This window comes from Etheostoma cragini, chromosome 8 (genome assembly GCF_013103735.1).
Source record: "Etheostoma cragini isolate CJK2018 chromosome 8, CSU_Ecrag_1.0, whole genome shotgun sequence".
NCBI lineage: Eukaryota > Metazoa > Chordata > Actinopteri > Perciformes > Percidae > Etheostoma > Etheostoma cragini.
Genome location: NC_048414.1, coordinates 12,298,240 through 12,322,581, shown reverse-complemented (window position 1 = coordinate 12,322,581; position 24,342 = coordinate 12,298,240). Strand labels below are relative to the sequence as shown.

Sequence of the window (24,342 nt, the reverse complement as noted above, 5' to 3'; positions counted from 1 at the left end):
TTTAGTTTTTCCAGATTCTGTGCCAGATTTTTTGTGCTCAGGATTTCTCTGATTTGCCTTACAGTGTCTTGAACAACAATAGTATGGCATTATAGATACAATTGTGAAATGTGATTGTCATGTATTTAAGTGATGTTTTTTCATTATCAATCATGTGATATCGTTTGAACAATAAATATATGACAATTACAGAGACAGTGTCAAATCCAGTGTAATTGAGGATCGCTTAAAGTTACTGTACTTAATTTAACTTCCTTCTTTACTTGCAACTCTTATTCTGGTTTTACAGTTTGAAATAAAGAAACTGTATTGGCTGTTTCTCTACCTCTGGTATTTTAATCCAATGACAAATACAAGAATTATGTAAAAATTAGAACAGTGTATCCCATAATATTTACAACCCCTTGCATGTTCTGTCTACATCTTCATTTAATGATATCAGAACAACATAGTCTCATATATTCCTCATTGTTCCTGTGTGTCTATGCCATTTACACTGCAAAATATCCTCCTGCATAGATCAGTCTCATACACATTAATGACAGCATCTCACAATTCACAATAACTTCATGCATGATTATTGACAGTTTTTCTTGTCAGAATGTCTGAATTCGGATTATGAATAGCAACATTTATATTAATACCTACTGCTAGTCTGTAGTTACCAACTAGGATGAGACTACTGTATTTCTGTTTTAATATTTATTTTACTTGTAAACAGCAATATGAAAAGAATTGGGTAAATATCAAAACATGTGTTGAACATTCTGGCACATATTTAGATATGCAATAGCTAAGACCAACTTATTTAAGTCATTCAGGAAATATCTGCAATATTGACAATGTGCCTAAACAGTAACCACACTGCTTGTACAAATATCTACGTTCCATGCATGTTGTGCTTTCATGCTCCCTCACACACACACCCACACACAAAAAATTGCACATTGATTCATACGTTCCTCTTTTCATACAACAACAACATTTAATGAGACCATGAAAGCAACATAATTACATAAGAAAACACTGATATACATACACATTGGGTGATATAAAATAAATATACAATTAAATATGTATACAACAGTTCCTTATGTTCTACTGCAGGTCATAATTAACAATAGATTGATTGAAGAAGCTGCTGCAGTGAGTTAGCAAAAGCGTCTGGTCGGGTCTGGTTGCTGGACGGCAGGTTCAGTCTTTGCTGCCAGAGTCGATCCTCTCCTGCCGCCGCTTCATGATCTCCTGCAGTTCTGAGTCTCCACTGGTCTTCTGTAAAGCAAACACAAGAAGATTTTGCTTTTTCAAACATTTTGTTTGAGGATTACCGTAGAACACAAAGAGACAAATGCCATGAAAAAAATCCACCGCAAAGCTTTCAATAACTGCAATGGCAACAGACTTTTCCTATCCTAGTCTTTATAAGCGCATGTTAAAAAAAGGGACCACACACAGTAACTGTCAATTGTCGTGGAAAAAAGCTAAACTAATACAAATTTACTCCAAAAGCTGTGCATGTTTTGTGTTAATAGCTAGTAAGTATCTACTTGGGTAATGGATTGACATAAAATTAATGAATAAAAAACAACAACCAAAACAATAATAAGGAGGAGTTGGTAGAAACTTGTCACCTTAGTGGTGAGGATAAAACCAAGAGGGAGAGATGACAAAAAGCATCATCCAAACTAAATATTTTTTATATATATGGGACAGACTGAACTCTATCCAGGCTGAAATAATCTTTGACTAAAAGATGAAAAATGTTTCTCTTTGTGGCACTTTTCTTGTCCCCTTGATATTTCTCTAAACCATTCTGCTGAATTCTGCATTTATTTCTGTTTGCTTCAGACCCTCTCTACATAAAACAGCCTAATAGACAAAGTCAATTATACATTTAATTAAAAAAATATCAGAGGTAATTAATTATTTTACAGTTTAAGATCTGAGTTTAAAACAAGAGTCTCATATATATATATATATGTGTCACTAAGTTTATATTTACATCATTGTAGTGTAAGGAGATTCATCTACTGAATATTGTAATGTGGCACTTTGGGGTAATTGTGTTTTGTGTATTTGTTTATCTTCCATAACTGCTTGTTATTCTGTTATTATCCTGGTGGGGAGTTATTAACTTGTCTGATATTCCTACCTAGTTAGTTCAGACCTGATTACAGCGTGTACACACTTTTTGCACTACATCTGTATTAATTATAATAGAGGATGACTCTAATATTCTGGCAGCTGACACCAGCTTTTTTATGAGTGTATTGGCTTGTCTTAACATGCCCAGATAAAGACTGAAAGCTGAGATAGGTGGGTATTGTTCAGTTGTGGGTTTTGTGCTTTTATGTCTATTTTTGATGTTTGTCGCAACAGGTGTGTGAGCAGATCGCGTGCAGATTTAAACAAGTGTGTGACTTACCTCCAGCTGTTCTTTCTGCACGGTGATCTGACTGTAGACACGACCGCCTTCTTCTCGGCACACCTCCTTCAGTTCTTCTTTGTTGAGGGAAAACAGTTGGGCTCCAGTCAAGATCCCCAAACATTCAACAGTCCTGCAGACAATTCATATACTTATTATTAGATACAGTATAAATGTACTGTATTTATTAATTTGTACACAGTGTCCAGTAGAGAGTATACCATCCAAAAAGACCTTTGTGAGAGTTTGACATGCAAAAGCAGGATAAGTACAGATGTAATCAATAACCTTAATAACAACTAGACTCTTCTGGGTTGTGTCTGTTCTAGCATCCTGGTATTGTGCATGCTGGCTTGCTGGGACACTTAATGGAACTGAGACATCAGTAATGTTATTAATTGGACCTGTTCTTCCTAAATCATCCTGAGGGGGGCATCAATGTCAAATTTTGTGGCAATCTATCATATATTTGTTAAAACATTTTTTGTCAAAATCACAAATGTCAACCTTATGATCCCTTTTTTTTTTAAAGATTTTTTTTGGGGGTTTTCCATTTATTATAGTGATGGTGGATAGACATGAAAGAAAGAGAGAGATGGGGAGATGACACGCAGCAAAGGGCCACAGGTTGGATTTGAACCTGGGCCGCTGCGGGACTCAGCCTACATCCTAATAAAAGTTAGAGATTGTCCAAAACCATTTTTTGCTTCCCGATACCGATACCTAAACTTGCGTAACGGACGATACAATTCAATTCAATTTTATTTATACTTTCAATTCATAACCCCAGTTTTCTCAAGACAGTGTACAGATAAAGTTGGTCTAGACCACAGTCTATAATTTACAACGACCAATTCTACAAGAATACAAGAACAATTCTAGTAATTCCCCCAAGAGCAAGAAATACAGAGTACAGATCCAATACCAGTGTGTCATACATTTTATGTTTTAACAGCTGTGTACTACTATCCCTGTATGGATGTGATATGATTTCTATCTTGGTCTGGCTCCGGTTAAACTCTTTGTGAAACATGAACAAACAAACAATGACTGCCACAGAAATTTCTTTTTTTATCCAGTTTGACAGCCAGTTATAACGTAAAAAGAACATACTTGAACTACTTTAACAAAGATTTTTTTAGGGCTTCATTACATGTTATCGAATCGGTGTATAAACTCTAGTACTTTCCGATACTATCATTTCAGGCGGTATCGGAGGTGATACCATTACCGGTATCAGTATCAGAACATCTCTACTAAAAATGGACGGTATTTTGAATTTTTGGATTGATGAGCATTGTGAGTGACTTACGGTTTGGAGAAACCTTTTGCGCTGAGCCATGCAGTCACCTGCTCTGGGTTTGAGTCAAAGTTGAGTGGTACTTGGCTGCCGGATGGTCGCTCCACACGGACCTTCCAATTGGGTGGCTGACTTTTGTTAGCAGTGATCTTCATCAATAGCTCATCGTTGACCTGATCCATCACTGCAGCACAGAAACAGGACAGCAGCAGTTTTCAGAAAAGAGCACATTAGATATCTGTAATTCCTAGATCTGACTTTTTTTTGTGTTCACTCACTTTTGTCTTTTTTTGGTCTACCCTTGTTGAAGCTCTCTCCATGTCTCAGAGAACCAGGAGGGGAAGTCCTGTAGCCCTGCTGCACACACAGGCACAAACACAGTTCATGAGAAAACAGCTATTATTACAAAAACTGGTTTGTCTCACTGGTGGATGGTACATTTTTGACCAGGAGCCAAAAGAGAAAATATGTGTGTGAAAGTATTTTACACTAGAAAGAGAAGCTGCACGCAGCACCTGCAGCAGGGCGTTGGTGAACCTGTGTGCAGCATGAATACGAGCATAGGAATGTAGGCTTTTGGTGAGGGTGGAAACAGTGCTGCACAATGTGTTGGGTCACAACAAGTGAATGGTGTGTGTAAACAAAGCGGCACTGATCTAGGACCAGTGTTCAGATGATATGACTGCAAACATTCTTAACTTTTATCTGTGATGTTCAATTAATTATCCTGTGAACTTAAATAATTACGATATTTTTTACATACTACACATTGTTTGTCATGTATCTAAGATTTGTATTCATCCAATTCACTTTGTAGCAAATCTGTTATCGGTTGGTGTCCTACTCATCTCTTGTACTTTTTATCCTAGCTGTAATATAAATCAGTGATAAAGAAACCTTGACCTCTCTCATTACCTCATACTTTAGTTAGTTATTGCCTACATTAACCAGAAATTATTGTGACATCTCTTGACAACACGCCTGAGGTTTTGCATCTGAGATAAAGATAATGACAGTTGTCAAAGTAAGTGAAAGTGACACAAACACATGGTAAAAACTGCTGGAAAAAGTCTATTCAAAACACAACATTTCATGTGTATTGTATTCTGGTATACTGAGTCTACTAAAGCATACAAACTCAAAACTTGCAGAATTTGCTCAGAAATACTGCAGCTAAACAGAGTTAATGTTTTATGTAAAGCTGCTGGAAACTTTGTATGTGGTAATGCTTAAAACACACAGCCACAAAATAGCCTCAGAAATGCCAAGAGTGAGTTTTTCACAATGCTATAAGAAAAAAGGTGTTTAACAGATTATTTTCATTTAAGAGCTTATACATACACTGCCAACGTTTTTGGGTGTTAATCAAAGAATGTGATGTTAATGCACTGCATGTATAATACAGCAGATCACCTGGTTGTAGACGGCTTCTGGCTCCTCGATCTTTACAACATCCAGGATGTTAAATGGGACATAGCCTGCCTGACCGCTGCGATTCCGTAGTTTCCACCACTGTTTGTCATCCTCTATCACCTGCAAGCAGCAGACACAATCCTATTTAGCAAAGATGGTTAGTCTTACAGAAGGTCAATTTACGTTTCCCTAGCCTTGGGTTTGAATCATCCCTGCCATATGCTGCAATGTACATCCGCATTTGGTTTAAATTCAAAATTGCATGCCAATCTTCACATCAAAGGCAACATCATTTGACCTAGTTTTTACCTCGAGGATTTCATCCTGCAGCACTGACAGCTCGTTGGCATTCCGTGCTACAAAGTGGTAGCGAATTTTGGCATATTTGCGGGTGGGGGGCATCCCATTGTAAGACCTGTTAAGACACACGGTATCCTCTCATTACAGTCCAACATGTTTTTTGTGAGTAAAAGAGACAGCAAAGTGTAAAGTGTGTGAGGGACTTTTTTACTTACCCATTTGACGAGTTTGAGGAATGAGTTCCATAATACTACAAAAGCAGACAGATTGTTACATTTTCAGGATTAGGACCTGCAATGGTTGGTACATTAAAGGCTAACAAATAAAATCCTTACGTCTTCAGTTGAGTGTTTTCTGTATTCGGGGCTGATGGGAGACCCCGGTGGCCCAGTGGGTCCCTCTGTTTCCCATGGGGCCGTCCTGAAGAACTCTGCCGGCGGCTCCCAGCCGTTACGAAACTTTGGGTGATAAAAAGGGGCGCACTGATCCCTGGGCCACTCCGCTCTGCAGGAGGAAGAGGAGGGAGAAGATGGTCAAAAGTTGACCTTTAAGCTTCACATCTGTACAGACATAGCCAGTATGAATAATGCACCCATTTCTAAGTGTCCTTGGACAAGTTATTGAACCCACAATTGCTCCATATGGTCAAGACAGCACCTTGCATGGCAGCTCAGACTGCATATGTGAATTAGAGGAAAATTACAAATGTGTTTCAGATAAAAGTGTAATATAAATGCAGTCATTTATGTACCTAGGTTTGGTCCATCCATCCCCCAGCAGCTCAAAGATAGTCATCTCTTTGGGGGAGAGGTGTCCTCGTAGGAAGTCAACAGTGTCTTTGGAAAGGTGAGGAGAGATTACTGAACGCACCAGTTCAGGACTCCCACAGCTCTGCAGCACCTATGGACAATCACAAGTTTACTGATCGACTGCTTTTTAACCACGTATTAGAAAGGAAAGGCAGTTTTTCTGTATACTGTAAATATTACTGCTACCACAACTTTTCTTTTTTAAATACCTTGGTTCAAAAAATATAAAAAATTATTTTCTACAAAAGCTTTTCTTCATTCATGAAAGTATGCCAAAATTCTTAATGCATCTGTGTTAATGTTGTCTAAACACAATGCAGCAGCTCCTAAACTTTGCCTGAACATTATAAAACAAGGTGAATCAGGACTGTGAAGGCTCATGCACACCTTCAATATCTTTTGGAAAGGTGCATAGCAGGAAATGACTAAGAAAATTCCTGCACACTGTTCTATTTACATCCCATATACTTGTATTTAGAAATACAACTTGTCAGTTGATGTTACCAGCCTGAGATCTACCATTACCCTGATAATATTCATATTTTGCATATTATTTCGACTTTATCTGTATTGTTTGATGTTGTATAAATACCTGTTGTTGTCCAGTCTATTTAGTTAAATGTCCATTTGTTCATGGTGTGAAGTGCCTGCTATTAGACTAACTGCACACTGGCTGTGATACGGACAGTTCATGGCCCCTGATCAGCCTCACGGTAGGAGGTATTTTCTATATCTGTTTGGAATGCTCCCATTTTCATTCTCTGTTTTACCTGACGAGACAGACTGAAGATCTAATGACCAAAACATATTTCTTTATTATAGTTTATTGTGAGAAAATAGGACAGTGTGAGACCCTTTTTTCTCTCTTACTGATAATTTTAATAAGGAAAAGATTAATTAAGTGATAATCACTAAACCAAAATAAAGAATTTTTTAATTGTCGATACTTAAAGGTTTTCCATACACAATGCTTGGGACACATTTTGGCCAATCCTCAAAACAAATTGAGGTTTGATATCCAGCCGTATGATTTACTGAAGACATTTAAGTAAACAATATGTTTTTTTTGCTGTTTTATCTTAAGGTGACGTGCCACATTTTGAATATTACTGCACCGGCTTTATCTTAACCTTATCAAGCAAATCCAACGTGTCCAGTGTCAATTGCACCATATTAACTGTCAGAGACTAATCACAGCTTTGTGATTCTATCTAGCAGTATCGAAGGTGTGGCTGAACACTGCAGCCTGGCAAACCGACATTGTGTAAGTGTGGCTGCACCTGAGTCAGAGCTGAAAGCCATGTCACTCCAGTCAGGTGAGAGTTTAGAGAGAAGCAGTGGGTGTGGTGCCACATAAGAGCAATGTCTGACAGCGACAATGCAAACTCTAAACTGCTCTGATTCTGTGCATTTTTATAAGCTCAGAGCATTTTTGTCACATATGCCTGTGGGCCCAGTTGCCCTTCAGGGTATCCAATGACATGGAGAACCTATTAGCATGAATTTATACAATTGACATTCAGAAATAGATGCATGTGTTCAGGAGGATCACCCATATAAACCTATTTGACATCAGACATACACTGAACACATATTTAGCTCTTACCAGCTCCAGCGGTCCAAAGAGGAAATGAACCAGTTCAGACGCACTTGGATTCTGTATGTGCTTCTTCAGTTTAGCCTGCAGGGGCGCCATGAAAGATACACAGTGAGAAGGTAATGAAGAGAGGACAATTGATGAACGTGATGAAGGAGGAGAGGTTAGGAGCTGTGATATCTCACCAAGAGGTTGAGGGCCAGCTTCAGTTTCTGCAGGCTATCGATAAACTCTGCTTCAGAGGGGGGCTTGGCCCGCAGGGTCAGCATGCCCTCTGTAAACAACCAGAGCAACAATGACCACACACAGACTCCAGAGTTACCAGCTCTCCATACAGATAGGATGCAGGTTTCACTTTCTGGCCACGGTTCAAAGAAATGTATTTTTTTTTTTTCCAGTGAAAAAAGGTTATGAGTACAATAATGATTAGCAAATAAACAGCTTTGACCAGAGAGTAAAGTCCAACAAAGAACGTGCTACATCAGGGTTTCTCAACTTGTGTCCCAAAATCCCCACAACCCCACAGAGTAGAGTCATATTACGTACATTTGACTGTAGTGTCCTTTTAAATTGTATTTTCATGGGTACTGAAGTTCCAAATTACAAAGGTTATGAATTATCGGACCTACTAATTTAAATTTTGACTTCGTACAGCAAAAGGTTCATACAGCTTTTTAAGATTAAAATTCAATTATTCTTTAAGCATTTTTAAGGTACCTAAACAAAACATTTCCAGGCTCTTGAAGCCTTTATCATCTAAATTATTACTATAAATGCAATTGCGGAAAATAAAGTTTACCGAACTCCTTTACCCACAGCGATCAATGTTATTTTACCAGCTGTTCATATTAACCTTGATTGCATATTTAGGTTTGATATGAGATGCCAGAAAACAACAAGTAAACATAGAGCCCAGCGTAAATTCCTTCAGGAAGACTTCTAAACGTAATCACTTTTCTCTCTCTAAACTGAACAGCTGTTAAAGGCGTTCACTTTTGTTTTAACCAATCAGAAGCGTCCATTAATTTCACGAGCCTCTCACAGCATGACATCCTGTTTTAAACTTGTCTCTCTCTGCTGCTCAGTTGTCATTTCAGGCTAAGAGCACAACTCTCCTCCTCCCCTTTGCACCTCCGGTCTTAATAACGCACGGCTCCTGGGTCCTCCTCTGGCAGGCCGCTACCGTCGGCTCCTCGGTTTGGTCTCTGGGCTCCTAAAGCCACCATCAGTGTCTAGATTCCATCTGGGGATTATCTTTTGGCTTTCTACTTTAAAAAATATAACTTCATAACAATGGAGTCTGATTTCCAAAGACTGTACATTTCATACTATGCATATGTACAATAAAATGAAGTATCTCCTAATTGAAATGATGACGAGATTGTTTAATTTCAAATATTAAAAGATTTTTGGTTCACATAAGGGATTGTGTAGATGAAACATCAGATTATGTTGAAAATCCATCATATTCCTAATCTTGAAAAATTAAGCATTTCCCAAACTTTTAAGACTTTGTATGAACCCTGAATACGAATTATATTTTAAAAACATGGCAATCCATACACGAGTCTTGCCAACCTTTCGATCAGCACATGACCCTACATGTAGGATTCTGACCCAAAAGTTGAGAAACTGATTCTCTAGATAGGGAATACATCATTTTCAGCATATCTGTCTGTGTAGTCAGGGACAACCCACATTTGTGTTACACATTACCAAATGATGTGTGGGAGACTAACCCAGTTCTATATGTGTGTGTTCGCATCTTACCCCACTGCCGAAGGAAAAAGAGGTGTTGATGTAAAAACACAGCGTCATACTGCTGCTAGTGTTGATTGGTAACATTACTCAGCCACATGTTGCAGTAGTATTATTACTTTGCACTAGGAGAACTAGCTGTTATTACACTTTCAGTCCATAAATAAGATGACACTTTTGCTTTTAAATCCAGCAAAGATTCAAATAGTTTTGATTCATCTAATCAGCATCTCATGTCAGTCTTCACTCAACATTTAATTGAATTTTACTTCCTTATGGTATTGCCAATATTTTGACTTTATCAGGCAATAGCATAACAATAACATTCTAATTCAAACAAAAAAACACTTATGATAATGCATTAAAATAACCAACATGCACCAGATCAGCATTCACAGGGAGTGATTAAGAAGTGATAATATTACCTCAGTTATGATAATTGAGTAATGTATCACATATTTAACAGAACCCTGAACTGGGAACTGCTACCACACATGCATCACTGGATGACATTCCCAGGCCAGAGGACACAAAAAGACATAAGCATGGCAACGTGAGCAATATGAACATATTGTCACTGCATTCGTCCCACCACATCAGAAGAAAGGGAGACAGACCTGCTGGTCCTTTCTTCTTATTCTTCTTACTCTTGTTGCGCTGGTTGAGCTGAGAAAAGGCCTCTGATGCCTTTTGCAGCCGCGACACAAAGATCTCTATGTCATCCAAGGTACAATTGAGGATTTGCTGAGGGAGACAAATCCTGGGGTTTAGCATGAAGAATATAACATTAGGAGGCTGTGTAGTGTGATGACAGGTGTCACAGTGTAGATAAAATCACTCACTACATCCTTCTCAATTCGCTGGGCCAACTTTTCATGTGACTCAGCGTCATTTTGTCCAGAGGCTCGTCGATCTAACACAAAAAAAAAACTCATGTAATTTGCAACTATTGAATCAAATGTGAGCTTTGCATGTGACAAGGACTTTCTTTTGAGTGCACGAGCAGTGTGTCTATTCTCACCCTGTGTGTTGGTGGCTGCTACACGTCCCTTCGCAGCAGGTGAGGGACCCTTAGAGGCCGAGGGAGGGAGAATAGTTTCTCTGTGACGCTTCATTTTCTCCTGATTCACCCTGAAGGAGGCGGAAGAGGCATTGAGACCTTCAGCACCCTAACATCAAGTTATCTAACCTCTAATCAAAGGTCAGCGTTGCCTTCTTTAATATGTATTTGACTGCAAGACCATGTTGTGTTATTGTGTCTGTGTGTGTGTGTGTGTGTGTGTGTGTTTGTGTGTGTGGATGTCAGAATTGTTCTCACTTAAGAGTCTGAAGCCTCATTTTCTTTCCATGCTTGTTGTCTCCAATGGCACTGTCTATATCTGCATGAACCATCTCAGCCTAAAGAAAGTACGGAGAAACACACAGAATCAAACTAAATATTTATATGTATATGTGCCTTTTTAAGTCTAACAGCAGTTTCACGGGCAGAATTAGTAACTGATCCAGGGCCTAGATCAAATTACAATATCGCCATGTCAATGTCAAATTGAATGTTTAAAGCTTATTTCTCATTGCAAACTGACAATAATATCTAATTCATGAGGAATTGAACATATTCTAAACAGGCCAAAGTGAAAAATTAAATACTATGCATTGGAATGCTATTGGTATGCTGAGGAGAATTTTATTTCCTGTTTCTGATATGCTGTTGTCTGGAATTCAAGTCTATGACCAAAGGCAATGGAGTTACATATAATGCATTCATATTTTACAATCTTTTTATCTGAGATAATCTATGCCTAAAAGCCGTGGCTGCTGCAAACTGTAGCTTTGGGGTTGTGACGCCGTTCCTACAAACATTAGAGAGGTCAGCAGTGTGAACCTACAAACTTGCATTGACATGTTTTATGTTGTTTAGTAAGTAGTTTGTCCATTTGTTTGTTTATAATGACTCGTGATGCAAACTGGGATGCACCTTCTACAAAAGTGTGAAATAAATAAACTTAACTGACTTACTATATGTGTTTATTTACAAACAGCATAAAGGTAATGACATTAAATACATCCGTTTATTGCATAACATTTGAGATTTTCTCCAAAAATCACATATTTAGAATTTTGAAGATGCTTTCTTATTCTTTCTTCACGTCACATTACAGAAGCATCAGTGTTTTGATGGATAAGAAACCTCACTTTCTTTTATATTCTTTCAAAGTAGACTAAAGCATACTAGTGATAAAAAATGTATATTTACCCAAGTTAGTGTTTATGAGCCCAATATGATGATCATCAGCTTCCCTTTATTCAACCAAATATTTATTTTAACTTACTAGAAAGGATTCTGAACCATAAAGAGGTATTGTCTTTGCAATGAGTTATAATATAACATAATTTCAGAGATAGATCCTTCCTTGAGCAAATATCTCTGAACAAGGCTGCAAAAAATGTAAAAGGATACACGCAAGCACACTACCGCCAACAGCACTGAAATCTGATCTGTTGCTCCAACAAAAGCAGCTTGGATTTACAAATGACATAAAACACAAAGCGAGCCAACCAGCCACAGACAATAAAAGACACAAACTAAGGCAAGCCTGAAACATTTAAACTGAGACTTACATCCACCTCGTCACAGTGGAAGAAATGTATGTCAGGTTTGTGTTGCTCCTTGTCCTGACACACCAACAGCAGCACGGAGGGATAGCGTGTCTGATTCAGGACCGACTGACTCATGTGGATCGTGGGAAGAGGGAAGTTCTCCAGCTCCTCCTGCAGAAGCACAACAGAGGAATAGTTAGAGAGGAAGAGGTGAAGAGATAAATCAGGACTACACATAGTCTTCTAAAAGTGATGAAAGATGAGAAGGGGAATACCACTCTCATATCTGCACAGAAAATATGAAGCTACCTCATGCAGCTGGTTAGCTTAGCTTAGCACAAAGACTGGAAACAGCTAGTGTGGCTCTGTCCAACAGTAGCAAATGCTAAGAGCACCTAAAACTCAATAATAAACACTAATTATGTATTGTTTGTTTGATTCTTATGAAATATGAAGTGTCAAAATGAAAAATGTGTTGTTTTACGTGGAAGTTTGTGTGATATTGTTATCTTTATACAAAGTCAGGCCAGCTGTTCACTTTGCTTCCAGTCTATATGCTAAGATGAGCTTACCATCTGCTGGCTCACAATTCATATTAAACATACAAAAATGAGAGTAGCAGTCTTTTCATCTAACTTTCAGCAAATTTCCCAAAATGCCAAACTAGTCCTTTTGTAGCAGGTAGATTGGTCGCTATGTTTTCAAATCACATTCAGTCACTGGACCAATCAGGAAGTAACGGCATGCTATATAGGCAGGGGGTTTGCCCTCTTGACACTCCATACTCTTTGTTGCCGGAGCCACATTTCCACTATGGGTAAAAAGAAGGCACTTGAGCAGTTTAGTTTGCATTGTCACAAAGTTGGGGGACTTGTGAGAGATGGAAAAAAATCAACGGTCAATATTAATTTACAAAAGACCAATATGTCCTGGCTTTTAGCTCCAAAAACACTGGATCCAACAATTCCCATGATGCAACTTCATGGCATCTTTTGTCAGACACTCACTTCCTAGTTAAATGCTCTTGTCTTTCAAACTACATGCCCCCACTATCTAATGTGGGTTTTCTGGATGTGGTGTACAGTTTGTCATGCTGTTAATCACAAACACAAATCAATGACTGTAAATGTGACACTTATTGCGAGGAAACTTTTTGCACATCATGAAACATCATGACGTGCATGATGTCTGGAGCGATGTCCAGCCATACCTGTGTGTCACAGTCCAGCAGCCTGACCGCCTTGTCAGTGACCTGCAGGAGCATCTCCTGGGTCCAGATTTTGTCTTTTGAGTCCAGAAGGGCCAGTTTCCGGATGGCATCGTCCACTGTGGTGATGGACTCTGTCGTGTCCATAATGAATGTGGACAGATGCTGAGGAGAAAACAAAGAGTTTGTAAATGAAGGATAAGACTTTTGGCTGTGAGAGGACAATAACCTGGTAGGAACTGAAAGCAATGGAAGGTTTACTTTGGAATGTTGAAGGACGTAATTTGAAATACACATTATTTCTAGTTAACTGGCTTAATTAAAGTAAATGGCTAGCCTGACTCTGTCCAAAGCTTCTCAGCTCTCAGCAAGAAATAAAGCAAATAATGATATTCCCAAAGGGGAGGTTTCTTTAAACTGTAATTGTTAACTGTATATTTAGGAATGCTTACTTAAAGCTAATTGACTTCAATGTTTTTCCCAATGCTGAAAATTACTTAGCTGTGTAATTGACTTTTTTAATCTAATATCAAAACTACGATATTACTACTTCCAAGGCTCTCTGCATGTAGCTGATGCCAGCGTGGCAGTTATCTGCAATTACCCGCCCATGTGGAATAATGGGGAGGCACTTAGAGAAATCCTAAGTGAACAGGACAGTTCAACATCGTTCCTGACCTAAAGCACATATCTGACTTAATATTCCAACACCAGCTCCCCAATGCTTCAATCCTGATTGCTTGATTATGAAACAGTCCTGTAAATGATGTAGGGTAATCAAGAGATTGTGTTTTTATCTCTTGCCAATAGAACAATTTATCATGACATTTAGAGTTACTTCTATCTTCAGGGCTCCAGACTGCTTTTTTGTTGCATTTTGCGACCAAAATTTGAGAGTGTGCGACCAGTAAATTTGCCCTCTTTTTTAACATGTTAAACGCGGAAACTACGGTATCTGAGATCGCTTAAGCGCAAGCTCATCCGAGGGCAAAGCTTACACACTCACGCACACTTAGAGGTACGGAGGAGAAAACTAGCTACGTGAGCTCTGCAGTTTTGTTGAGGTCACAGTGAGTCCCGGAAATGCCGATAAAGTGGTTGCAAGGGTGATTACATCTTTGCATTTTGCACATCCAGATTAATATTTTTGTACACCCTGCACAAAACCATACAGCTTTATTTTCCTTTATAAAACAATTATTTTGTACATATGTTTTATTTTTATATTTTGTATTGCCATATTTCTATTGTATATTTATGTTTTAAATGTTGCAATGCTTTGCTCAATGTTTTTTCCATTTTCAATGTTTATTGTATATATGTATCCAACTTGCCAAGGAAAATTCCATGGAAATGAAAACTTAATTTAGAAATAAATCCAGACTTTTGTATTTTGAGCAGTTTACAGTAAAGAAGACAGGAAACGCTGAGGACAAGAGAGAGGAATGACTTGGAACAAAGGTCCTCGGACAGATGTAATCCGGGGACACAATGCATATGGGGTTTACATCTACTGGGTTACCAGAACTAGATCTAGGCTTCCAATCTCAGTTGCTAATCTATTCTATTTTTAGTGAGTTAATTTCATTAACTCATCCCAGTCGCAAGGCAGGTGAATAGGTACCAAATGCACTAACAGTAATAATAATAATTTTATAATAATAATACAATCCAGTATATAAAAAAAGAAACTGCAAATTTCCAGTCTATATATTCAGATTTTCTATTAATAAAACGTTTAAATACTGACTTTCTTTTTTTACTTTAATGAGTACTAAAATGATTTTAAACTTTAATAATAAGTAAAGGTAAAGTGTTTAAGTACCCTGATCGGTTTACCACCCAGCCTCCGTTATACCACCATTGAATAAATATGTAGGGGTTGAATTTAAAATCTTTTGCCAAGCTTTATTTCTAAAACATTTTTAAAATACAGAATTGGTCAAAATCATGACATAACATAATTTTTTTTAGAGCAACACAAACAGAGCAGATCTTACCTCAACATGATACTGTGACGTCTCATGCATGATGTAATTGGAGTTGGAGTATTTTTTCCTTTGTTCTGTTGATAAAAAAACAAAGATGTTAAAAGTGAAAAACGGACAATCCATGCGGTCTTGCTCTCCATCTTACTGTATATATACAATTATGTAAACAGCCTGCAGTGACACTGACCTAAACTCCACATGTTGCAGGTTTCAGCAGAGTGAACAGATGAATCGAAACACTAGTGTGCAAGCTAAAAAGACCAGCAGAGCAATAAGGAAGTGACAAGAAAACGTACTGTTTGTTTTTATGGTCTTCACAGTTAACAATACTGTTAGATATTCACATAAATATTGTTTATATAATAAGGGGATAACTTTAGACACGGCAGCATCATTCACAGTATCATTTACAATAATAGTGCAGTAAAAACCATAGCGGCTTGTGATATTACATCTTTTAACACAATTGTGTGTCCAAAACTGTCCTGCCAGAAGGCAAGTAACATACGTTAATTATTAAATCTCATGTCAAAGAGTTGTGTAACTTGATTTTTTTCAACCTTTATAGTATGTTGGCCAGGCTGGAATCTCGCTTTATCAGGGGCAACACATAGAATCGCAGATTTACTGCAGGTTCAAAGATCGGTGATGCAACTTCTCAACAGCACCATGATCACTTCCTCATCAATGACAATGCATTGTAAATTGTCTTGCTTAACCTTCAAGTTGGTTAAAATGCTATGAAGTTAAAATGCTTTAAATTTTTTTTAGAACAAACTTGTTGAGTAAGACAGGTGAGAGTACCGTACAAATATTTGTTGTCAGTGCTACCAGGGATTTTAACAGGGAGATTTAAACAATGTCACCACAGAAATCCACACAATAAAGATCCACTTCAGACATGTTTTATACTCTGCTCTGAATAATGACTAAATAAACTATTAGCTAAAAAGCAATTCTACTCTTTCTCCCTCACTTAAACATCTAGAATAATCTACACAACATTTATACATCATCACCTATTAAGTTGATTATGACGAATCTGTTAGCAAACAGTTTCTTATTTACACATCTGACAGTTACAGAGCAACATTACTATTCATTTGGAATTGTGTTTCCGTCCACCTGACAAATGTCAGACCTATATTTGCTCTGTTTTCGGTCTCAACCAACTCCTGAGGTAAAGATTTGGCTCTTTAGCTGCTTTCTTACTGCTAAGTCTTACTGCTGTTTGGAGCTGAACAGATAATGCACAGTGTTTTTTCAGAGCTTTTCCACTAAAAACAGCTTCCTGCTGGAGATGAAACTCACTTAAAGCTCTGTAAAGCGGAGGGGCGCGGCAGATTCAGGTGGTAATTATTTGTAGGTTCATCACTATGAGTGACCTCTTTCACTTTGGAACATTATTTTCACATTTATTTGATGCGCTGATATAAACATTATTCATTATAGCTGCTTTACAGTTTGAGGTAGATTGAAAAAACAAAAACATTAAATAAACTGAAGTTTTGCAAATGCAAGAGCTAAAAAATATAATTTTGTCAATGAAGTTCAAATTTGGTGACCTGTTCAAAGTTTGAACGCCATTTGTAAACACTGGAGCTCACTTAGTTTTTTTTTTCAAGACACCATTGTTCACAGCACTGCATGTAATGTTGGCAAGGATCATTGTCTTTATATAAGCAAATGTTAAATGAGTGAGCCAGTGTGCTCATTGACCTCTTTACCAGGTGAATAGCCTGCAGGTAACAATTACGGTTAAATGAGAGTATGTTCCTATCAACTCCGCTGCCAGATCTCATATCAGGTCTCTTTCTGTCCCCAATCCAATAGAGTCAACATGTTGATGCCACTCGGGTTTTCTCTCCATACAGACGTTCAGCCACTTTTCGCTTGATTTGCTTTATGGTGACTGTAACACAAAAGCTTGAAGCAAGGCACCGAGCCCCCCCGAGCCCCCCCTCCCCCTCCAACCGCTCAGGGCGCCTGTTCTGTAGTCGCAGCCCAGTCACTCTGACATCCCTCCATTAGTATATGTATAGGACCTGAGCATATGTGTGTATTTCAGTTGTGTAGTGTGTAAAATCAACAGAGTATGAATTGTTATTTCCCCATAAGGGATCAATAAAGACTATAAATAAAATAAATTCCAATATTTTATATGCATTTATTGATGATTCACTGTGACGTAAACATGCTTGATAGAGCTCAGACGCTCTTAAGTTTTCTCAGGAGCTCTTTATCCATGCAACGGCCGTCCCTGTCCAAATAATGCAAGGATGTTTTTGCCCTTTTCTCTCAGCTGATTTCTTCCTGGTTGGCTCCCCACAGGTGAAACACAAGCGTCAGGTGTCGTACTGAAAGTCGAGCTCACCCCATGTCTTATTAATGGCCTGACATTTATGCCAATCAATTCACAGCGCTGCAACAACTTGCAATAAGAGCCACTTAGCAGGCAGATGGGCAGATCCTCAGAGCTCTCCAGAGTCAATGACCAGTGATAAACATGGCTGCTTGGCAGACGATCAAACCAATTCATGGCCCAGATCAATCCAATTTAACATGAATGAACCCAAAACCAAAACAGTACATTTGTATGATACAAATTTAATGAAATTGTTTAATATCTTGTATCGCAACATCTAAACTTTAGATGTTGCCTCACAGCCACCTCACAGCCTGATACTGTACACCACAGAGTTGTCCCCTCAAAGTAATGTATAAGAAATGAATACAGATTTACATTGTATATTATTTATAGAGAGTAAAAGGCTAAACACTTACCTTTTTTTTTTTTTAATACAGCCACTGATAACTCTGCTTTAACAAGCTGAATATAATAGAAATTATGCTAGAAGTAGACATTCAAGTGAATTGAACAGCGGTGAAGGATGAGATCAAAGTTAGAATTCCCACTTGATAATTCAGCGTCTCAGCCCAAACACATTTTACCTGACAGAGACATGCCACAGAGCAAGAAACTCAAGATAGCTGCCAGATGGTCTGAAGTCCAGGGAGGATGACTCTGATGTGGCATCTTTACCCCAAGGCTGCTGATAACGGATCAGGTGGGAGGACTTGTGCATCATTTGCATCAGTTGTGTGCTAATCTGCACAGTGTCAATGACGGGGATTTTGCATATGGGAGATTGAGCTGGGACTTTTGCTGTTGTTCCTCTACATGTTTATTCACCAGCAGACCTATATCTATCCAAATATCCCCCACTGTTATAGATGGTGCACAATATTGTCCACTCTCCTGCTTCTCTGGTTTAGGAGGACAGGCACGCTGCTGTCTTACTGCTGTGAGAAGGTAGCGGTGACCATCTGCCACACGAGATGACACAAGCCAATAAAAAAAGAGCACAGCCATGTCACACATATAGTGGGATATTTCCAAGAGCTCACAGGAGTTGATGCGTCCTGTGGATATTTGGATGACTTATGGCACAGAACTATTTCACAGACAACGAGGTGCACAGTCAGATGCTTTGGGAAGGCCAGACCATTCTATATTTGGAACAGTGCAGCCATGCACGAGAGCAGGTTGTTCTGTCATACCTTAGTTTAGGTTTCTATCTTGGCCAATGATATTCTGCACAATATTCCTCTATGTCCACAGTGTGGAAAGAGGTGCTGGCAGGAGCCAATGAGCTCATGTCTGAGGGACACGCAGGGAGGACCAGAGGTGAGTCCGCCTCTTCCTTTCAACTTTTCAATGCGTCTTTTATTCACCAGCAAAACATGGGCTTACCCACCCTGTTCCAACCACACATTAAAAACAGGCACACCCTGCACTCCCTCTTGCACATTTGAGTGCCCAACACACACACACAAACCCACATACACACACACACATACACACACACACACCCAAGTTTGCAACAGCTTAAATAAAATGAAATTGTCACGCCATAGTGAGTTTCAGCAAAGTCGGTAATTGATACTGACAATGTAGATGTATATGGAGTCCTACAATACCACAAAATATCCTTCCAATTTAAAGTATGAACAATTTATGGAAAGTCAGACTACATAAATATACAGATATGCACACAACATTACTACAAAGTGCAGACAAACCAAAAGCCTAATGCATCTGACAACAAAGCCCAGCTTGCTGTGCAGGCCTGGCACAGAGCTGGAAACTCATGTCCCCTTTAGGAGCCCTGCCTCCCTCACATGTCCTTCAGTGTCTGAAAGAGATGTCAGCAGCCTGAGCATGTTAGGGCCCCTCAGCAAGACCTTGGCCCTTTCTTATCGATGTGTGTGTGTGTTCTGGGGAGAGGACTGTGATAGTCCTGTGAGGCTGTATCACTGTGCTGCAGAGTCAGGGTGCGCAATTTCCTGACATAGTCATTTGCATAGATGACTGAAAATTGTTGTGATTTGAATCAATTACAGCACTGATCCACACAGCTTGACTATTGACAGTTTGGAAAGGTATCAAAAGATATATCTAACACATGCATTTAAATTAAATGAGTCTGAAATATACTATAGCTTCATTTAAAATACAATAAAAATAGATGGGCAAATATAACTCGTAAAACATTGTTTTGTTGGTGACTAATTTCAGATGCGGATTAATAAACTTTTAGTGCACTAGAGATTATTTACAGCAGGCCTTCTGCAGTCACTTACCGTATAGGGCCTTGGCACTGATCTTGCTGTCCGATCTGGCCACTCCACTGCAATGACAAGAAGAGAAGACAGGGTTACGCTGCATGCTCTTCATCTTCTCCCCGGCACCTGTGGATGTCACTGTCACAAACTCTCTGAAACTCCCAAACTGTCACTTCTCATAAACGCAAGCCCACAAAATAGAAGTGGTACACCGCGAGCAGTCGGCCAGCACTGGATGAGATTAGCCTGAGATTCTGAACATATGGACAAGCCAGGGAGAGAGAGGCAGAGTGGGAAGGAGAGAGAGGGGGGAGGGAAAGAGGAGGTGTGTGGGACACACACACCACACACCAAAGCAAACAATTCTCAACAGAGAGGCTCTGTGCCCGAAGTCCCTGACCCACACCACCTTCTGCATACTGGGTTAGTGATTCTCTCATGCCTGCCTGACAGTTACTCAGCATAACACACAGAAACGCAAATATGTGAGGGGAAGCAGGATTTTGTGTGACACTCACTTGGCTTGCCTCGACGGAGGTCCTAGGACACTCATGATTTAAGGCATCCACCTGAAGAAATAAACAGGGAAAGAAAGAGAGTGGGTGTTAATAAAAGACCAAGAGAGAGGGAGCTGGCTGGTGGCGGAGGGCAAACATTTTCCACCAAAACAAACATGCATTATTTATCCTTTTAAATGGCTGTTGCATAATTTTTATTTTTGCCTCATTAAAGTAGTAGGTAAGCAAAGTTAAGGCATAATCTACCAACAGCCTGTTCTTCCTCGGGGGAGAGCCAGGTGCTGGGCTTTTACTGCTGGTAGTCAGGGGACTGATCTGGGACAATGGCAGACAGCAGGCTGCTATGCACTGTGTAATTAGATCCACTATGTTGATGACTATATGTGTATAGTTGCAATTAATTCATTTGGTTGTGTTTAACACTCAGCCACGCTAACTATTTGATAATTAGCATGGTGTGCTACATCTAATTCCCTTTAACTGGAGCAGGAAATGAGAGTATAAAACTCTCGCACACCTTTCCCTCTGGGCCTGGAGACTAACTTGTCTGTCAAGGCATGTATTAACAAGGTTATGTAAAATATATCAGGTTTACAGTTCACTCTATGGCTAAACACACTGTAGTTAGTCTAACTGTTGTCTCGCTTTGCCAGACACTCCTCCAAAGTGCGCTGAAGGAGAGTCTAGCTAAACCACACAGCACTCGGTGACGGGAGGAAAACATGCTCTGGTTAAATGGAAACGGAAAATACATGCATTCGGCGGAATTTCCTGCCGCACCAGAGCAATAGTGGAAATGGAACGCAAAGGATATAGACTAACTGTGGTCCCTAATGAGCTGTTACACAAGAAGAAGTACTCTGCTTGGTTTACTTTAATAACCTATACTGCAATAAATATAACCACTGATAATTCTTCCTACGTTAATGGCTAAAGTAAAATGTATTTAACACTGGAGACATTAATCACCTTTAAAAGTTAGGGACTTTTTGACTCTAAGAAGCCATGTATCACTTTAGACAACCTGTTCAGTTTGTATAATTAATTGGTGGCGAGAGGTTTGGATCCTGTGTCACCCCTCACCAGCAAGTATTTTAAGTGTTTTGCGAGAATCCAACCTGAAAGACACCGACCTTGTGTCAGTTCATGACACTGGCCGTGCTTACCACAATACATGAGACAGCCATTTCCTCATGACATGCCTTACCTCCTTTCTGAAGTATAGTAGAACTGTTTTTGCATAACTAGCAGTGACTACATGAGTTACGTGCTGCGTATGACAGTTTACAGGCACGGTCACTCAAGTCTATCTCGCAGCAGATCATAAACATAATCGCCCTAAGCAGATATTCTAATCTGCTCATATTTGCTCAAGCAAAGTGAGTTCAAATCACAACAACAGCGCTAACAGATATTAACCAAACTCACTGTGTTCCTGCAGACAATGTATGATTTCTTTCAAATACACACATGTAGCTCCATTGTGACCAGTTTAAAGGATTCATTTACAACAAAATCTTACTGGGAAATGCAAATGAGCAAAGAAAAGTAATCCTATTTACTTTAGTAAGCCTGCACAAAAGGTAGACTTCCTCTTTGTGTCCTTATCTCTCTGGTCATCATCCCTCTGCACTGTTGTTCCCAGCTCTGGCCTGCCGCCAGGTTTCAGGAGGGAGGTGAAGCCGGAGCAGAACAGGCTGGGTGTTATGTGTTGTCAACCTCATGGCAAGAGGCCCTGGGCACACCTCTCCTGCACTCAGCTTAAGGTGCTTATTGTTCAATACTGACAACCCTTTATCCGGTGGTAATTGCATGGTATTATAACAATAATTGCATAAAAAGAAGTGTGCAGGACGCTTATCTTAAAGGCTTACTCATAAAGGCAAGTATGTCTTATTTATGTCTGTCCCCAACAAAATTATAATATATTTTGATTTCCATATTTAATTGGAATGAGGTTAGACAAGTGTTGTCATTAACTAATCATTTGAGAGCGTCAGAGTCCTCGTTCAGCCCTTCCTAACATAACTTCTGAAATCCGTCCTGTGTTGTTTATGTTTTCACATTTAAAATCTAATTTTGGAATAAAATTCATTTCCTCAACTCATCATTTTATCATCTGAAGTCATCATCAACATGTGAGTTGCAAGTCTGGCATGGCAAAAACAAAACAACCGATTTTTAGTAGAGATTAAGTCTGAAACATGTGCCAGAAAATGATAACTCTCTGTTAGGGAGACGCAGCACAACTAGCCTTTAAACACAGTAACCACTGCAACAAATATGAGCCTACACTTATATGAGCAATATGGACTTTGCTCCATGCTCTCGAGTAAGCATTTTGTAAGACATAAAAGTTGTCTTGTATTTCAAGCCATGCAGCCATCTGGCTGAATCTCAGTACACTGTTGATGATGTTAAGGGTTTATTTAGTGTATACAGGTCTCTGAATCAGGGCCAAGAGAACAAACACAAGACTAAATCAGGTCAGATTTCACAGATTCTATCCCTATCCATTGACGTAACATCCATATAACCTTCCTAATACACAGAGAACAAATAATCACGTACTAGGGAAAAAGTGGGGTTTCTCATTTGGTTGTTAATGTGTAGTCATGATGAGGTTATTCTTAAACTTGTTGAACCTAAATGAAAGCACGTTTCTCTCACCACAGAGATAAATGCCGCAATTAAAGCTGAGGGTGACATCAGATTTAAATGTGTGGTAGCAACATGTAGTTGTCTGCTCTCTTGCAGAAAGCAGAACCAATACCAAACAGTACAGTATGTGATTACTTCATGGATGAATACAAGGGCATGACTTTGGGTTCAACATGGGGACACTTTTGAGACAAATTTAAATTTGGAGCATTTCAAACACTTAATTTCCTTCATTGTGGTGAATCTTTCTGCAACAATTTGTGCCTTTTCTGCATCAAATTAGGGTGCAAATGTCTTTATTTATGTAAAGGAAATTATAATAGGTATTTGGGGAGGGGTTGCACTGGCCAGTTTTTATTATTGGGGGGTGTAAAATACGTCTATGGAGGAATCACTGTACAGTTTTAATGTATCATGTCAAACCTTCAGTCTTGATCACAAAACATTAATATGTGCTGACAGTTAGTATCTACGACACATTTCCTAATATCACAATACATCATTAATAATACATCATCTCTATCATCAAACTTTTCTCAACTGTTAAACCACGAGATCGGACAAATATAATTATAAAGTTGAACAGAAAGTAGTCAACTTCACCTGTTGAGGAAGATCATCGAAAGCTCCAGAACAGTCAATGAGTTGACTTATTTTTGGTGAAATTTAAGAAGATTTAATTGGGAGCCATGTTTATAAGAAAGAAAGAAAGAAGTAGCCTATGTTAGGAACTCACAGTGGTGGTGTTTTCAAGACGGGATGCTCAAGGTGAGATACTTGGGCGAGACGGCGTCTGGGCATCAGCATGCCATCACAGCCCGATCAGAACAGGAAACTCCGGAAAGGAAGGAAAGGAAATTGTCGATATTTGTAACCGCTTGGTTTGAAGTACAACCGTCAAAATCCCAGACTGTAAACTACACAGTTGCCGTCCAACACAGAGCGCAGACGTTTGTTGCCGGTTCCCAGCAGTAACACAGTCGCTGAGGAGACAAGAAGGCGGGTCCAGGTGAGCGACAGGTGACTCTGCAGGTAACTCGATCTGGGAGGGGAGGAGCTCCATGGACACTTTGGAGGTATGCCGGTCGGTCACTGTGAGCTTTTCTCACTCCAATTGCATACTGGTGGTAATGCAACTC

The 24,342-nt window shown here is 39.2% G+C and overlaps 1 protein-coding gene across 4 annotated transcripts; it reads right to left on the bottom strand.

Moving 5' to 3' along the window:
• Positions 1-391: 391 nt before the first annotated feature.
• Positions 392-24,218, bottom strand: eps8l2 (EPS8 like 2). 4 transcript variants are annotated; one of them, XM_034878978.1, is made up of 21 exons: positions 23,940-24,218; positions 20,543-20,593; positions 20,043-20,089; positions 15,408-15,472; positions 13,411-13,572; positions 12,222-12,371; positions 10,921-11,000; positions 10,624-10,733; positions 10,445-10,515; positions 10,220-10,346; positions 8,030-8,118; positions 7,854-7,928; positions 6,190-6,338; positions 5,774-5,942; positions 5,654-5,688; positions 5,448-5,553; positions 5,139-5,258; positions 4,004-4,082; positions 3,738-3,909; positions 2,426-2,558; positions 392-1,272 (listed from the first exon to the last, which is right to left on the bottom strand). In XM_034878978.1, exons 2-21 carry the CDS (start codon positions 20,575-20,577, stop codon positions 1,195-1,197), a joined length of 2,052 nt encoding a protein of 683 aa, XP_034734869.1. In that variant the 5' UTR covers positions 20,578-20,593; positions 23,940-24,218; the 3' UTR covers positions 392-1,194. The 4 variants fall into 4 exon arrangements, with proteins under 4 accessions (XP_034734869.1, XP_034734866.1, XP_034734867.1 ...); XM_034878975.1 differs by lacking the exons at positions 20,543-20,593; positions 23,940-24,218 and having other exon boundaries at positions 20,043-20,314; XM_034878976.1 differs by lacking the exons at positions 20,543-20,593; positions 23,940-24,218 and having other exon boundaries at positions 4,004-4,079; positions 20,043-20,314.
• Between the last annotated feature and the right edge of the window lie 124 nt (positions 24,219-24,342).